The sequence below is a fragment of the Pecten maximus genome, chromosome 3, assembly GCF_902652985.1.
Source record: "Pecten maximus chromosome 3, xPecMax1.1, whole genome shotgun sequence".
Lineage (NCBI taxonomy): Eukaryota > Metazoa > Mollusca > Bivalvia > Pectinida > Pectinidae > Pecten > Pecten maximus.
In genome coordinates this window covers 21,806,059-21,824,332 of record NC_047017.1, presented here as the reverse complement: position 1 = coordinate 21,824,332, position 18,274 = coordinate 21,806,059, and the positions used below count along the sequence as shown (strand labels likewise).

Here is an 18,274-nt window from a genome sequence, read left to right as displayed (position 1 = left end):
ATGATTCTTAATACTGACAGTTGCTAATCTGGACATGATTCTATACAATGTGTGACTGGTGATGATCGAGAAGGCAGGTGATGTAGAAAAAAGACTGGGAATATGGATATCAGACAGGGGATATGGACAAAAGACAGGGGATATGGACAGTAGACAGGGGATATGGACAGTAGACAGGGGATATGGACAGTAGACACAGGATATGGACAGTAGACACAGGATATGGACAGTATACAGGGGATATGGACAGTAGACAGAAGATATGGACAGTAGACAGAAGATATGGACAGTAGACAGGAGATTTGGACAGTAGACAGGAGATATGGACAGTAGACAGGGGATATGGACAGTAGACAGGAGATATGGACAGCAGACAGGGAATATGGACAGTAGACAGGATATATGGACAGTAGACAGGAGATATGGACAGTAGACAGGAGATATGGACAGTAGACAGGGGAAATGGACAGTAGACAAGGATATGAACAGTAGACAGGAGATATGGACAGTAGACAGGAGATATGGACAGTAGACAGGGGATATGGACAGTAGACAGGGGATATGGACAGTATACAGGACAGTAGACACGGGATATGGACAGTATACAGGGAATATGGACAGTAAAGACGGGATATGGACACTATAAAGAGAATATGGACAGGAAGCGGGATTTGGATTTACAGTAGGCAGGGTATATCATACATGATTTACACTTGGTCTTATCATAAGGAGGAGTGAGTGATTAAACTTCAAAACATCTTAACATGCAACATTACTGAACATTAAGTAGATGTTTCTGAGGAGTTCTCTGTTGGATAACCAAAGTGGTTGGTGGATTCTGGGACAAGCACCTATGTGAGTGGTATACTTGTAGAGACAACTTGTACACTTGTAGGTCAGAATGAGATGAAAGAACATGGTTAGGTAAGACCTGTAGGTCAGGAGAGATGAAAGAACCTGGTTACTTGGGTAATGTCTGAATAACAGATCATTTCAACAGTCTGGTATTACCTACACAGTCTATTGGTGTAAGAGTTACTTCCCTTGTCTGAATAAGCTATAAAAAGGTAACCTTCCAATTACAAAACTTCTAGAGTGAGCAATCACATACAACAACATGTTGAATAAAATGTCTTCAAGAGGCAAGTACAAAAAAGAGAATCTTGTCATGTAACACAGAAATTCCTAAAATCCATAAAGCATTTCCACATAGTGTTACAAAGGAGCAATACTACACACCCAGTACAAAACAATCTAACCAATGCACTTCAGGAGCTTACCAGCAAAACCTGGACAAGTCTTTTTTAATTTTATTTCACGTTTGAACATTTTACTTCCTAGGTCCACAGATTACTGCAAAGGTTAGGGCTTTGGGTTCAGCAGCAAGTGCCATCAAGTGTCCCATCAAGATAGAAGAACTCTTCGATAGACTTATGAAGTATCCTGTGAAACTGGACATGGCTACAAGTACCCTTTCATAGTTTAGTAAGCATCTTTTTCACATTTTACATTTTTATTTTCTATATTTATGCTCTTGTTTTTGCAAAATTTCATCAACATAGGTAAGTTGATAGGTCTAAAACAGATTCATTGTCACTCAAAATGAATATTTACTGCTCATGTGAGCAGAGTAACTTAATTTAGTACATTGTATCTATTTCCAATATGAACACTTCTGCTTAAACAGGAATTCATAGATTGAGGCTTTATGCACTTGCAACCCCCAGGGTCATAGAAGGACAAGTGTCTAGTGGGACCCCCAGGGTCATAGAAGGACAAGTGTCTAGTGGGACACCCAGGGTCATAGAAGGACAAGTGTCTAGTGGGACACCCAGGGTCATAGAAGGACAAGTGTCTAGTGGGACACCCAGGGTCATAGAAGGACAAGTGTCTAGTGGGACACCCAGGGTCATAGAAGGACAAGTGTCTAGTGGGACACCCAGGGTCATAGAAGGACAAGTGTCTAGTGGGACACCCAGGGTCATAGAAGGACAAGTGTCTAGTGGGACACCCAGGGTCATAGAAGGACAAGTGTCTAGTGGGACACCCAGGGTCATAGAAGGACAAGTGTCTAGTGGGACACCCAGGGTCATAGAAGGACAAGTGTCTAGTGGGACACCCAACAGGTATACTGAAAGGATAAAGAAACGGCAGGCCTCACTCTTGGGCTCATACACAGAAAATAGCAGAGAAACAACTCTGGATCCAGCAGGGATGTCTCTTGCAGCCTTTCATGAAACGCAGTGAGATATTCTAGTCCTTCTCTGCCCCCAACCCCTAGGGCTGGGTATTGGTAATATTTTTTCGATACAATATGTATTGGTCAATATGATTTCAATACACAAGACTTATTGGTTCTTGCATAAGATTTGATCAAATTGATATTTGATGAGTAGCTCAATATGTTAAGTTAATAACACTTTATAAATTACTTGCTGATGTGTGTATGTTGTTTATTTATTTATTTATTTATTTATTTTATTGATAGTGTCATAGTTTGATTTTTTTTTAAATATATATTTATTTCATAGTATAACTGATATTTTGACATGAATCTTTAACTGTTAATGCGAAGCCAACAATGATGGCTAGATGCCCTGGATGTTTTTTAAGTCAGACTCACACAGGTGCTTGAACAAGAGCATACAGCACTAGGGTTTCAAACATGTTTGGCTTTGTCAACAAAATACAAGTGGAAGCTATTTTGGGATACGTGTATCGATACAGCCGAAGCTTATGCATCGATATATCAAAACATCTGGCTATATCGAGACGTATCAATTGATCCACCACTACCAACCCCCACCCTCCAGGTTGTTCAAACAGGGCCGATACTATGTAACTATAGGGGTGTGCCAAAGTCTATATAGAAAAGTGAAATGTAGAGTGTTCTCATAAACTTGACAAAAATATATTTCCAATTTGCACCTCAGGGGACTAATAAAAACTAGAAATGTAAGCCAATTAAAGGCTACCATACCCCCCCCCCCCCCCCCCCCCCCCCCCCCAACAACAACAACAACAGCAACTACACCTATATAAAATCAGTAAACATACATGAAATGTGTATGCTCATGGTCCCAATTTAACAGAAATGAGCTAAAAGCAAAGTCTAGTAACATTCTGCCAGGCAAACTTTTGCTGTATCCAATAGAACATTTACAGTACTGTATTTAAAAGAACTTTATCCAACTGTATCCAATAGGAAAATATAAGAAGATGAACAAAACAACAATAATGAAAAAAAAAATCTAAAAAAAAAATCATGGGTACAGCAGCTACACAACTTCAATTGGAACTAATCTTTACACAAAGTTTCATTAGAATTCGTTGAGATTATCAGTAGCATTACTCTGAACATACTTTATCAAGGACATATATCGGAAAAGGGACATAACTCTCATAGAAATAATTATATTGAAAAAGTTTTAAAAATTTGCTTATTGCGCCTTCAAAGTGCGAAGAAAAGGAAAGATTTTCAACTTCTGAAAAAATAGTCTAAGAGTGGCCGAAATAGCTTAGACAAGATTATCTTGATTCAGGTATACACCCTTAACATTGCAAAACCAGGTAATATATTAACACATCATTACAGTCTAATGGCTTCATCAAGACAAAAATTACATTATTTCCTTATACACAGAATTCAAATAGTACCTAAGACATTGTACCTTAATCCCATGGACGTTATAAGAAGGGGTCTGATTTAGTAGGAGAGAAGGATAAGGGAGGTATAAACTCATCAACTCCCACTTAAAACCTGAGGGATCAGTACAGGGGCCCTGCCAGCACATTCCCACAAAAAAGGGTGTATCTTGTACAGCTCAACACGAAGCAATTAACACGGAGATCCTATTTAATGTTCCTGTTACACAAAGCCCCATCATCGTTACAGCAATGGTTTACGAGGGGAAAGCTATTTGTCCATCTGATTACCATCTAGATTTGAAATGTAGGCTTTACACTTAAGTTCATTAAAAAGACCACAGGATTCCCTCCCAGCTCAAGGGGCCTGCCATGTATTCACTTACATCATAGTATTCAATAGGAAATTGGCACATAATTCAGATGTTTTGGAAAATTTATTCATTTACAAAGATTCATACATCTGATTCATCTACTGCGGTATGCCATATACCTCAATCCAGGCTTATCACTGAACTTCATCTATTATGTGTGATTCGGATGCTGACATTGTGGTATCAAAGCCTCCAGGAGCCCCAGCAGCAACCCTGTCCTGTGGTGCTCCAGTTTCCTCAACACTTTACAGATGAAATACACTAGCACAAGCCAGATTCACACCAGTGCTTGAACACTTCAAACATCTCTGAGAGTCAGACTTAATGTACAACAATTTTTGTTTGGCAACTTGAGTTTTCCTTGCTGCAGGTGTGTTAAGGATTTCAGTGTACTGAGATAAACTTTGGGTGTAAGATAGTGGATGGATGACTGATGGATGACATGTAACATATCTAACATGGTTGTGGCCTTTCTCGATTCATGCTACACTGCCGCCAGTTTCAACATTTCATAGCAAACAGGACAACATTTCCTGAGAAAATATGACACATTTCTCCGCAGATAAAGCCTCTAAATTACAATCACCACATGATCATACCTGGATTTAGAAAATACTTATCAAATTAAATGTTCCTGGTTATTTTTAGGAAGAAGATTTGTCTGGTTTACTTACAAAATTATATTAAATTTGCCATACCACAGGTTTAAATACATGGAACATGTTTGCCCTGACAGGAGTCTAGCATCCCTGCACATCCCAGTGGTCCGAACACAGTACGAGAGTAATTACACCATCTTCTAAAACCTATCTATCAGATTTTGTATGACAGATGTACAATTAATGCTTATCAAAATATTTTGAGGGTAAGTCTGACTTGGAAGCTTTTGTGGGACATGCAGAATAAAGTTCGTCATCTGGAAATATTGAGATAATTGTTTGTGCACGGCACAATTTAGCCTTTAAATTTGACATCTGAACTTTGCGTTTTTACAATTACAGTAAGAATTGTCTCCCTATATCCTACCGATTACAGAATCTCATACCGATGAAATGGGCTTCTATGACCTAATAATGGCAGGGACTGTGAAATGCATAGTATTTAGACTGCTGTGTCAAAAGTGTAATGATGTACTTTACACTATTTCGTGGAGAAACGATATCTCTGGTAAGGTGACCTAGCTACAGTTAACAAACATCATTGCTGCGAATACAAATTTACGCCATGACCGACTTAAGCTGATTATTTAACACTATGAGTGAATTTTTTTCACTTTTCTCTGCAATTGTATTATGTTTACATTCATATATATAGTTGAAGAAGACAGCAAGCAGACAATTAACCCATAGATTTTTAGTCCTGAATCATTGAAAGACATGATCCTATCACTGACCTTAAAGACTGAAATTTTTCAAACTTCTATATATTAATTCTGTATATAAATGTACTAGAAATAATTTGTTTTAGATTGTTGTGCTATTTTAAAAATCACATGGAGTACAACAACCTCTGCCTTGTTAATATCTAATTGACACATTTAAGTAAGTTTATGTGGGATACTTTTTTTGCTCTTTTTTTTATCAACAGTATGTCAATAAGATGTGAAAAATGTTATTGTTTGCCAAAATAAGCCCAAAAATCAATTATTAATGGATGTAATGAAAAAGTATGAGCTGTGATCAGTTCATATTTTTGTTTGTTTCCTTCCAGCATTACAAAAATCTATATACATGTATATTTTTTTTTATTTAAAAAAGTGCCTTGTGCTTATTAACTGTTTTGGTTTGGTTTAGTATTGTTTGACGTCCTATCAACAGCTATGAGGCTGGGGTATGTTAATGTCCGTCTACATGTGATAGCACAGGACTTATGCAGATTTTTTGAGCCACTTCATTGAACCATGCTGTTGAAAACACCCAGCAGAACATCCCACCCGGTCACATTATACTGAAAATGAGAAAACTAGTTGTCCCAGCCTCAAAATTCTGATCACAAAGTAAGAGTAGCCACTATCATCTTTAAGCCTCTGGTATGTCTCAGCCAGGGGACAGAACCTAAAGTCTTCCTCACAGGGGCAAACTCTCAACTAAAGGCCAAAAGCGAGGCATTGTCATGGGAGACATTAGGAAGAAGAAAGTTGTTAAAAAGAAGAGAAAAGAGAAGATCCCAAATTAAGTCTCCTCTTACAATCATGCAATGGGGCAGCAGGTACAATTCTAACATCGTAATTGTTAGGTGAATAACAAAGTATTAAAAGAGAGTCGAAACTTTAAGAAGTCAAGAGTTTAGAGTAACCCAATTATAAGTAAAAGTTAAATTTTATTACATTACACTGATTTAGAGACATATCATCAATATGTAAAGTTTCTGCATAAGAGGTTGCACATGAAGCCAACTGCAAAATACAGGCAGTATTTATAGAGGAAGAAAGACAACTCCTGTTGTATTTTATCTGAAGTAACTCTCAGTACATGCAATATCCATGTTCTGCTTACACCCAACAAGGTAACTTTGAAGTTTGCTTTTTGATAAAACAAAAAAAAATTAATCATACAAATTTCATAGGGGATCCAACTTCTTTAATATCATATGGTACATAATTCTAATTCAGTTATAAAATTACAGCGGAACTTTTCTATTTGGCCAGATTAGAGAGGGTTCAGTTTGGAGAGGTGATCCATTTTGACCGGTCTGGATCCAGGGATAGTATTGATCAGATGACATTTTTGAAGCATTGTTTATCATATGGAAGTTAATGAATAAATAGAATGCAGAATTGACATAGTTTTGACATTTATGACTTTAATGATATTTATGATTTTTTTTAAAAATTATTTTCATAATATCAGTAAAACATGAAACAAGTAAAAAGAAGTTCAATGAAGCTGTGAAGGAAAACCAAGGCCGTTTTCGTTTATTGCGTTCCAAACGGTTGGACTGGTAGGACCAGAGTTGGTCGTTAATGAAAATGGACCGACCTGATGACAATACGTTGTATGTTGTTAACAGTTAAGCCTTTGGCAAAGAATTTCAAGGCCTATATTAACCTTTATCCATCTCTGTCAAAATCTACGCCTGAAATATTACATTTAAAAACAGATGAACTCGCTTGTCCACATAACCAAACAGGCTTCTTGCCTTCAAGACAACCGCAGTGTTCCAAGAAAGATAACTCCTGTTGAAATCATAGAGGAAAGTTTTCTCCTCAAAAATCTCAGAAAACTGTCATGCACACATGATAGTAATAGCAGTGAAAATGAAGTAACAAGCCTATAGCTATCAAACAAAGCACAATGACATAACACAATATGATAATGTTCACAATTTCTCCTTTCATTATCCATCAATCTAATGTTTTAGGAGAGAAAAATTGATAAGTATGGAACATGCAAAAATAACATAACTTTATTCCACTTTGATAAATCTAAAAGTAAACCTTATTTATGTTACAATAATTGCAAAAAAGTTAAATCAATTTAGATTTTATTACTTCTGTTGGCCCGGATGTAAGTAAGCAAGGTCAGGTAGGTGACACCATACCTTTTCACGCCCGAACAGGGAATCAAACCACATCTGTCTAAGTGAAAGTCAAGCTTGTTACCACTGTGCCACCTGACCCTCTGATTCTGTTTATTTATTTTGTTTAACGTCCTATTAACAGCCAGGGTCATTTAAGGACATGCCAGGTTTGGAGGTGGAGGAAAGCCGGAGTACCCGGAGAAAAACCACCGGCCTGTGGTCAGTACCTGGTGACTGCCCCACATAGGTTTCGAACTCTCAACCCAGAGGTGGAGGGCTAGTGTTAAAGTGTCGGGACACCTTATCCACTCGGCCATCGCGACCCCAGACCCTCTGATAACCATTTGATGTTTGATTATTCATATAATCAGTTATGTTAACAAGAGGATGTTGCTCGTGTATATAAATGAACATATCTTTACTTACATGTCACTGGACCCCGACACAACATTCTGTCCATCAAATGAGACACAGTTTATCAGTCCTTTGTGTCCACGTAAGACTTTGTACTGTTGGTACGTAGGGCGGTACCACACCCTTAGAGACAGGTCATGGGAGCCTGACACACTGTGGATAACAAAAGAAAAGTAAGGCATGATTTCATGTTGTTCTATTGTCTCAATACCTATCATTGTTTGTTTACATGTCTCAATGACATTTATATTTCTATTGTACAGATCAAGCATAACATCTAATACTTTACACCCAGCACTTTCTACTCAGTAATGGGATGTACACAGATTGTCCAGTACAACTAAAAAAGTGAAAATCTTACTATTTTGGTGCAATACCAGATTTATTTCCAAAATATTTTACCAGGTGCCCACAATAAACATTTAAAGTAGTGAAGATCTAATTTTTAAGTAATACCATGACTTATCCTTATTTGTTTGCCCACAATAAACATTTAAAGTAGTGAAAATCTAATTTTTAATAATACCAAGAGTTATCTCTATTTGTTTGTCCACAATAAACACTGATGACTTACATATATTCGTGATTCATCGTTACACAGGAGACACAGCCGGTGTGCTCGGCCATGATAGCTCTCTTCTCAAAGGACCGTAGATCCCATACCTAGGAACACAGGGATTTTAATCGTTAGTCATATCAAATCAATGTCATGTACATCACAAAGATTCTCCTTCATCCAATGCCTCTGATAGGAATCCAACCCATGACCTCTGGATTAGAAGTAAAGAGAAATTTTCTCTAGCCAGCAGTTAGGTAGGAAGCAGCCATTATTTTACCAGGTTAAAATACATCAGGGAAGTAAATATATTTGCTATTTGCAATTTGCAGGTTGATTATTAAAAGAACCTAGTTATGGATGTAACAATTGAAATTTTGTTTCTGTAATTAAGCTTTGCTTACAATAAGTGTGGTGTCCCAGGATCCTGTGACCAGTGTATTCTCCTCAAAGTGAAGACATCGGATTCCTCCCTGTAAACAACACAAGACAGCATTAAAACAATACATCCATAACAGTTTTTTGTTCACTAGAACTCTCCAGTTTGGTTTGTTTTGTTTATTTGGTTTAACGTCCTATCAACAGCCAGGGTCATTTAAGGACGTGCCAGGTTTTGGAGGTGGAGGAAAGCTGGAGTACCTGGAGAAAACCCTATGGTCAGTACCTGGCAACTGCCCCACGTAGGTTTCAAACCGGGTCTCATGATCCGTCAGCTGAGTTACAGAGACCATCATTGTACATTTGTATTTAACGTTGTATTAGCCTCATCGGTTCTTTTTACACTACTCATCTGTTATTTTGAGACTTCCGAACAGCTCAACATATCACAAATATAAAATGATGACAAAAATCATTTTTGTGAATAACATTTTGTATTAATATGAAACAAATCTAAAACACAGACCTTGTGGCCATAGAGCTTATGGATGCTGCGGCCACTTCGGATGTCCCACACTCGGACTGTCCGGTCAAGTCCGGCGGATATCAGTCGTCGCTTGTCAAACTGGACACATAACACACCATTCATGTGACCCTGTGAGGGAATAAAGATGTGAGATGTATATTGTCTAACATTGCTTTTACATATCATCTTGTGTTAACCTGCTATTAGGCCAAAGTAATGAAGTCTTTGTTTCACGATAAAGAGAATTCTATGTAGAAAAGTTACAATGATATACTGATTTTTTTTAAATTAGAGAATGGGAGAAAAAAAATCATGATCCAAGCTAGATTTGAGAAGGACAAAAAACAATTAAAATGTTGAATTCAGAACATTCAGACAATTGTTGGTGTAAGACAGAATTACTTTGGCCCTGTGACAGGTTTTATCGACTGGTTTCCTGATATGTTGTGTGTAGAAGTTATAACTGACCGTCACATCGTGTTAAACAAATGAAAATGAGGGCATGCATTATGTTCATTACTTAAAGAAACTTTTCAAACAAAAACCTGTTACATCTGAAAGCAATATGACAGTCATGCATATTATTATTATTATTATATGTTCATGCGATATATGAATAATATTCGATTGAACGACTTCATGAAGTTATATGGAAGCATGCATAATTATTGTAACGTTATCGAAAAAATACACTTCATATCACAGTGACAAATTACTGACATGCATAATTGAAGTGCTTGCAGGATTCAGGATTTAGTCATGCTTACTATCATACCATAACTGTTCATTACAATATTCCCATCAGATATCCAATTACTCTTTCTACTGCTATCTGAATCCAGATTATTTTACCAAAAGAAAGTTATGAAATATCATTATGAATATAACATACCAGCCCTGCATTCTGGCCCCAGTGTTTGTCTCCTAACACACACATAAGCCATCATATTGAGGTATTTATCCCATAAAACAGCCCCTAAATAAGTGTTTATCCCTACACCAGCTTGCAGCACTGTCAGAGACCATGATGTGATAGATCAAGCTCTTTATCCCTTTATCATGAGTCCATCTTTATCATGAGTCCATCTTTATCAGGAGTCCATCTTTATCAGGAGTCCATCTTTATCATGAGTCCATCTTTTTCATGAGTCCATCTTTCAGCATCCACAGATCAGAGAAATAATCTCTCTCAATGACAAATTCACACCTCTGTGTTTTGATTTGAAGCATATTTGTATCCCCAACAGCAGTAAATAACTGAATACAAGATTTAAAGCAATTCACCCTATGACAGTCACCAACTCAAGCTGTACATTGAAGCTGAACCATTCACCTGTATAAAGACAGTCTATATTGATAATGTCTGATTTTATTCCTTATCTATCCCTCCATCCTTTCTCACTTAACTCCCTTTCTTTGTCACCCACTGTCATCTTAACTCAGTTATCTCCCTTTCTTTGTCACCAACTGTCATCTTAACTCAGTTATCTCCCTTTCTTTGTCACCCACTAACATCTTAACTCAGTTATCTCCCTTTCTTTGTCACCCATTGTCATCTTAACTCAGTTATCTCCCTTTCTTTGTCACCCAGTCACCTTAACTCAGTTATCTCCCTTTCTTTGTCACCCACTAACATCTTAACTCAGTTATCTCCCTTTCTTTGTCACCCACTAACATCTTAACTCAGTTATCTCCCTTTTTTGTCAACAACTGTCACCTTAACCCACTTATCTCCCCTTCTTTGTCACCCACTGTCACCATAACCAACTTATCTCCCTTCCTTTGTCACCCACTGTCACCTAGACTCACATATCTTCCTTTTCCTTTCTTTTTGTCACCTTCTGTCAGAGATAAGAAACATCACACTAACCCTGAAGGGTTGTATTGAAAAACAAAGTTAGGACAGAAGCCTCCAGACAAACACTGACAATGTACCATGCTTATTAATCTTACTCAAACAACCAGTGCTGAATTCGGTTTAAGATTACCATTTAAACCAAACAAATAACAGACTTTCTGCTATATGTTAGAGTAAGATCAAAAATAATTGTCATCATATCAACTCACCAACCACAAGTTAATATCTAATCATTAAACTACAACTGCAACATAACTTGGCATTAATTTCATCATCAGGCAATAGGCCTATGGGGATGAGTAAGTGAGATTAAAGTTTAGTATGATTTTATAAAAACATGTACAATGAATCTCTACCTGTATTTCTTATCTACCAGGGCATCACTTTTGACAAGTTCATATTCGGTGAAAGTTTCCAGGTCAACTTTGGTGAGAACATTAAGTTTAAACAATGCAACTCTTTGAAGACCATTCAAGTTTTAAGAGAATATGTTTGGGGACCATTAAAATTTTAACAGGCCAACTCTTGGAAGACATTAAAATTTTAACAGGTCGCCTTTTTTGGAACCATTAAAATTTTGACATGTCATATCTGGTGTAACTAAGATTTGTAATAAATGATAATGGTTTTAGAATAAAACTTTGTTAAATGCTGAAATTTTTTTTTAATGAAAACTACTTTTCAAATTTCATCTTATACTGACCAAATATGAATCTCAAAATGATGCCCCATCATAAAATATACAAAAACGGATATATACTGTATTGGCTGCTATGTCAAACCCCCTACTCCAGTAAATGGTAGAAAAATGTTACCTAGTACACAAGCAGCCTGTGAGTTGGAAATAAGAATAAACAATGATTTACATTATAGCGGTCATATAAATGTGATACAACTAACACACAAGACATATAACCCTACATCACACTAGACAAACAACCCTACATCACACTAGACATGTACATCTGTACTCAGCCTAGTGGCTCTAGGTCAACAAATGGCAAAGGCTTGGCTTGGAAAAAGAAAAAAACAAATAAAGGACAATAACTCTATATATGTGTGGACCTCCATTAAAACATGCAGTACACACACAACCTACAATGCATATGGGTACAAAGTGCAGTGACTCTTAATCAAAAAGTGATAACGTGATAGCACAGAAAGCGAACAAAATGAAAGAAAAAAAAAAAAACAATCAAAAATAAAATAGATAAAACCAAGGGAAATAACTCTTTAATGATGGGGGAGAAATTCTTTGTTTTAATATGCAACACCTCCCAAACAAAAGATGCATAAAATGTATGTACACATGTTACTACAGTGACTCTGTGCCAAATCTATGTTTTTACAAGTTTGATGAATATATGTGAAATAGGAAGGAAGAAATTTTAATCTAAAAAATTAACAATTTAAATGTAAAGACTAACAATGCTATAAAGACAGCTGATACCATAATGGGCTGTATCATATACAGTCTATAAAAATATACGGAAGGTTATGCAGAATTTTCTGAATTGCTTTCCAAGGAATAATTCCCCTTTAATACAAGTACAGCATAAGTGAGTGTATTCGAATAATGTAGAGACTATTTGGACAAAAATAGCCATTTATACCAACTGAGAAAAGCTTTTGTGGTTTTTAAGACTTCCTTAATACATTTGTATATACCAAAGTGTCCATTTTTTGAGCATTTATTTAAGTTAAAGTACATGTATATTATAAGAAACTGCTTTAATAAAACAGAGGAAATCACAAATGTAAGGTGAGGAAATAGCATAACCTATTATTATCCAGAAATTACAGGTAAAAAGACAAGATGTAAATTATTTGGTTGAAAATTAAGAATCATCCAGAAATACAGAGAAATAAAGAGATGAAAGTTTCAGCAGAATGATTCTGAAGAAAACAAACAAGAAATGAGTCTAATAAAAGTGAATTAAAAGGAAAATAATGATAAAATCCAGATAATAGCTTTTCCCATGAGATAAGATAAATTTGACTGAGTATATATATTTACACATGGTAAGTAGAACCGCTATGGTTATATTTACCTGTAGTTTTCTGACCCTCCGGACACTTTTGACCACACCAATATAACGACCAGTCATGCATGAAGATTTGGTCATTGAAGATTTCATCGACTTCATCGAACCCCGATCATCCAGGTTAGGTTTCTGCCACTCCAACTGCATACTGGGAAAAGTTTTCCCCTAAAAAAGTAACACCACAACATTAAGAATATACTGAGAAATTAAATTATTTCACAGCTGGTCCATTTCAACTTCTCTTTTAAATTTGCAATTCTGAGAAATTTCTTTTACAAATGGTCTGAAAACAAAAGTATCACCCAAAGCAAAATTCTTCTTCTCTAGCACGCAGCTGGACTATAAACTATGAACCACTTCATTCAAGTTTTTCAGAATTCCTAAGAACTTCAGAAAACACCAACAAGGACAAAATCAATATTTCCTGTCTATGTCTTAAATGTACTACCAGAAAAATGCCTAACAACTGTAATGTGTTGACTGAATTATCTCCCTTACCAGCAGGTCGCTAGCCTGTCGTAGTTCAGTCCTTATGTCATATGCCTTTTCTTTGATCTCAAACTTCTTCTTCACGGGAGATTTTTCCTTTACCTTTGCTGTCAAAAACCTTAAATAAATAGCAAGTTCATCAAGTACAATATCCCATATAAGAAAGGTTGTTTTATGCCAAAGGCAACAGATGATATCCCATGATTTGTAAAACAAAACCATGAAGAATAACCCTACCAATCCTGTGCACATCTCTATCTTACTTCTTCATTGACCTCTTACTATGGATGTAGATTAAGATAAATTATTTATACCGCTACAGCTAAGGTTAGACTTCTCACATTAAAATGTAGGTAACTGTCAAAATAAAAAGTGATAAAAGACTTTCTAAGTAGAAAGAAAAACTATACATAATAGCTGTACTGTTTAATTTTTAATATAAAACTGCAATCTATTTAGACAACTTGCATAACTTAAAAGAAAGGACATTGTGTTATTGATATTGATAGAACAATGCCATTATTAGACTCTGAAAAGTACAATTTGGTATCGTAAGAGGAGCTCAGTCAGCTTATAAAATCAAAAATATGGAGAAAAAAATTATGTATACAGCAAAATATGTTAAAAGATATTTCAATATTTTGATTACCGGTAATATAATGATAGTCAATTTTTTTTAGAATTTATAAAAGATTTGAAAATCAAATATAAATTCTAAGTTCAAAAGAGATTTGTCATTGTAGTTTACCAGTTTGTAATACCGGGTACATAGAAATAACTTCTCAGCATCCAAGAAAAGTTGTCTTCTTTACGGTGGTCTAGAAGTCGTGGACATGTTTCTACCGATATGTGTACTAAGATATGTACAGAACTCACTTCACTCCAGTGTCAGCACGCATGATCTGGAACTGCATGTCCTCGGACCTCACTCTCTCCTTCCTGAGTGGGGTCGCCAGAGAGTCGCCATCCTCATCCACCTGACTGCTGGCCTGCTGCTTTCGACGCCAATCATACGGCAACTTGTTCCGCCTGACTGAGAGCAATGAACGACAGAGGTAAGTAAAAATATTTACAACAGTAACTCGCCATTGACAGGACATAAAGAGGCATTATCTGGGGGGGAACATTGGCTAACTAAGACAATCAATGATGATTTTTTCACTATTTTTCCCTACCCCTTCCTATTACAGTAACATTACTTACTGACAGGCTGGTCCTCCGTGGACTGGAACACGTAGTCCCTGTATTGGGAGAGGTCCTCGGATACCACACTACTACAGAGGTCACTGGTCTCCCGTTCTATCTTTTTCCACTGTACCATTTTATTCTGGTCGTCCAATTTGATACTGGACATCGTCCCACACTGTATCTCCAGCTCCTCTGTAAAAACAATCATACATGTTTTATTTCTACATACAAATCATTCAATCTTTATCTCAGGGGAAAAGCGACTGTGTTATAGAAACATAGACATTTTATATAGATTATAACAGGACATAGTTATATCATTATATACAGTGCGCAGTGAAACATATTAAACATTAATGGTAATGAATGATGATACAGGGACTGAAAAGTTTTAAGTGATTTTTATCACAAAATTAAAGCATTATAAGAATTCTACAGTAGGTGATACATAGATTATGTTAGATGTAGGATCTTGACTTATATTGCTACAGAGCCGATAGGGAAGTGAAATCTTAAATCCTAAAAACCTATGATGTCTTATAATCAATTGAGTTAATACATTGACCAAGATACAACACATTTTAAAACTTGAAAAGAAATGTAGTATGCCAATCAGATATTTTTGACAAAATACAACATTTCTGGAAAAGTTTGTGATCAGAAAAAAAGCAGTGAAGAGACTTGAATATAAAAAGTAGCGGTTATTTAAATTTTAATCTACCCTTGTGGGAAAAGGTTTGACAATGAAAGGATTCTTTGATGAACAGTGTAGTGTGTTGACAGAGGTCATAGGGTCAAGGTCACAGTGTTAAAGGCTCAAGGCCATAAGGTACATGTCTATAGAACTATAGGGACAACATTCAACAATCCATGCATAATAAATTGATAGTTAAGGTGAATAACAATAGGCATGCAGTTGTCATATACTGGCTAACTCTGAAGGGGTGAAGGTCAGGGGTCAAAGTTCAAAGTGAAATAAAAACACAGGCATTGGTGAGGATAGATATCTGGCATCATTTATAGAAGCTGCCATAGGTAGTATTACACACAGAAACCTGTCTTGTCCTGAAAACAGAGGGTGTATGATTATGAAGCTTTGCTCACAGTGGTATTGATGAGGAGGAGGACAGTCATAGATACATGTAGGTCAACATCAGCAGCATCCTCAGTTAAATAGTAAATATTAAGAAAGTAAAGTATACTGTACCATCAACACTTACTTTCTTTAGGTTTAAAATCTTTCCACGGTCTGGATTTGATTTTTATGAGTGATTTTTGTTTAAAAATGTTTTAAAGAAAGATTTAAAAAAATTAATTCATGATAACTATATATACACCATCTAGTAACGAAATACTGTATTGAAGTTTAATATTAATTTGATGTCAATGTTTTGAATGTTAAATTTATCAATTTTAATGTTTATTATTCAATATGATTTTATTTTTAATATTAATTTCAAAGTCAGTTCTAATGATCAATATAAATCTGATTTCAGTTAATATTATTTTCAAAGTTTGTTTTTATGATTAATATTAATCTGATTTTATTTTCTATATTAATTTTAATGTTAATTTTTAATTATAATTAACCTTTAATTCTGCATGTCATGGTCTCCCCATTTAACTAACACTAATTTTATTTTCAGCATTCAAACTAGTCATAAAAACTCTGAATTATACCTATAAAAGCACCCGATCATATAGACCTGTATATTACATTTGTCGGATGATTGAACACTGAAATAGATACACCTACATCTACTCTATCTGACGTGTAGTATAGGTATTCGGTCCACATTAATAGACTACCAGTAAATACCACTACAATTATCGGTGAGGTCTAATGTAAAACTAACTGTTTTTTAAAAGATAATCAAATCAAATAATCAATAAAAAAAATAGACTCAAATTACAAATTAATTCTATAAATGTACTACTTAGATTACTGATAAAACTCCCAAGGAATAAGATTGACCGTCATCATTAAAACTTAAAAAACCTAAGTATATGTCTAAGACTTTAATGTAGATAAAGTCTGACTGATAGATTGTTTAGTCTCGTGTGTACAGTAGGAATACTACTGATTGTAATGTTTCTTCTTATTTTCTTGATTACCTCAATGTTTCACCAATATGACATTCACCAATATGACATACCCTAAGACTTTTGTTTCAGATTATAGAAAAAGTATTTTACTTCTTGTTTCAGAGTATAGAAAAAGTACTTTACTTCTTGTTTCAGAGTATAGAAAAAGTACTTTACTTCTTGTTTCAAAGTAAGTAAAAAGTATTTTACTTCTTGCTTCAGAGAAAGGGAAAAGTATTTTACTTCTGAATTTTTTTTAACCCTGATTTCACAGTAAAAGTTTTCACAGTATAAGGGATTATAAAGGGTACCCCTCTAGTGCTTTTTGTAAGTGTACAGTGCGGTTATTGGGCTGATTATGGTAAATGTTTTAGTGATGTAAACTAAACAATAAATCTCAAATGTGTGTAAAAATCAATAGAATTACATAATATAGCATAATTATATCTAACCAAGTCTTCCTAACCAGATCAAATATAAAATACTGAGAGTAATTCTGATTTAAAATGAGTCCTCCGTTGTATTGTAGCTGTTTATCAAGAGAATAAAGCAGAAACATGCAGTTCAGTATGGGATATAGATATAATATATAGAAGCATGCAGAGTTGGTAAGCCATCCACACAGCTGTATACCTATCCCAGGTCCCGAGGCCCCCTCGGTGGGGGACAGTGGCGGTGGTGATGGGGAGCGCGAGACTGTGATATTCCCTAACTCACTGGGCGTCGCCGCTACAAACAGGGGATAACATCAACACAATTGTACGAGGAACAGTTAGTAATGACATGGTGACAGAAGTGTAAAATTGTAACGACAGGAATACAAATGTACAATCGTCATCAGTGTATTAATGACATAATGATGTAAAAACTACATTTGTCATCAGTATATTAATGACATAATGATGATGTAAAACTACATTTGTCATCAGTGTATTAATGACATAATGATGATGTAAAAACTACATTTGAAAACTACATTTGTCATCAGTGTATTAATGACATGATGTAGAAGCTACATTTGTCATCAGTATATTAATGACATAATGATGATGTAAGAACTACATTTGTCATCAGTATATTAATGACATAGTGACGATGTAAAAACTACATTTGTCATCAGTATATAAATGACATAATGATGTAAAAACTACATTTGTCATCAGTAAATTAATGACAAAATGATGTAAAAACTACATT

General features: G+C 35.5%; 1 protein-coding gene across 3 annotated transcripts in view; it reads right to left on the bottom strand.

The window, feature by feature from the left end:
* LOC117323561 overlaps window positions 1–18,274 on the bottom strand; it is a 67,770-nt gene that overhangs the window by 36,999 nt on the left and 12,497 nt on the right. For 2 of the 3 annotated variants that reach the window (XR_004531766.1, XM_033878847.1), the window contains exons 10-18: window positions 17,711–17,806; window positions 15,008–15,184; window positions 14,681–14,837; window positions 13,814–13,922; window positions 13,322–13,480; window positions 9,413–9,541; window positions 8,913–8,981; window positions 8,527–8,615; window positions 7,965–8,105 (exon numbers count right to left, since the gene is read on the bottom strand). Coding sequence is in view for 2 of the 3 variants with exons in the window: in XM_033878847.1 (XP_033734738.1) it covers window positions 7,965–8,105; window positions 8,527–8,615; window positions 8,913–8,981; window positions 9,413–9,541; window positions 13,322–13,480; window positions 13,814–13,922; window positions 14,681–14,837; window positions 15,008–15,184; window positions 17,711–17,806 (1,126 nt within the window). In the remaining variant the exon portion in view is untranslated. The remainder of the gene's footprint in view (window positions 1–7,964; window positions 8,106–8,526; window positions 8,616–8,912; window positions 8,982–9,412; window positions 9,542–13,321; window positions 13,481–13,813; window positions 13,923–14,680; window positions 14,838–15,007; window positions 15,185–17,710; window positions 17,807–18,274) is intronic. The other variant, XM_033878848.1, reaches the window with a different exon arrangement.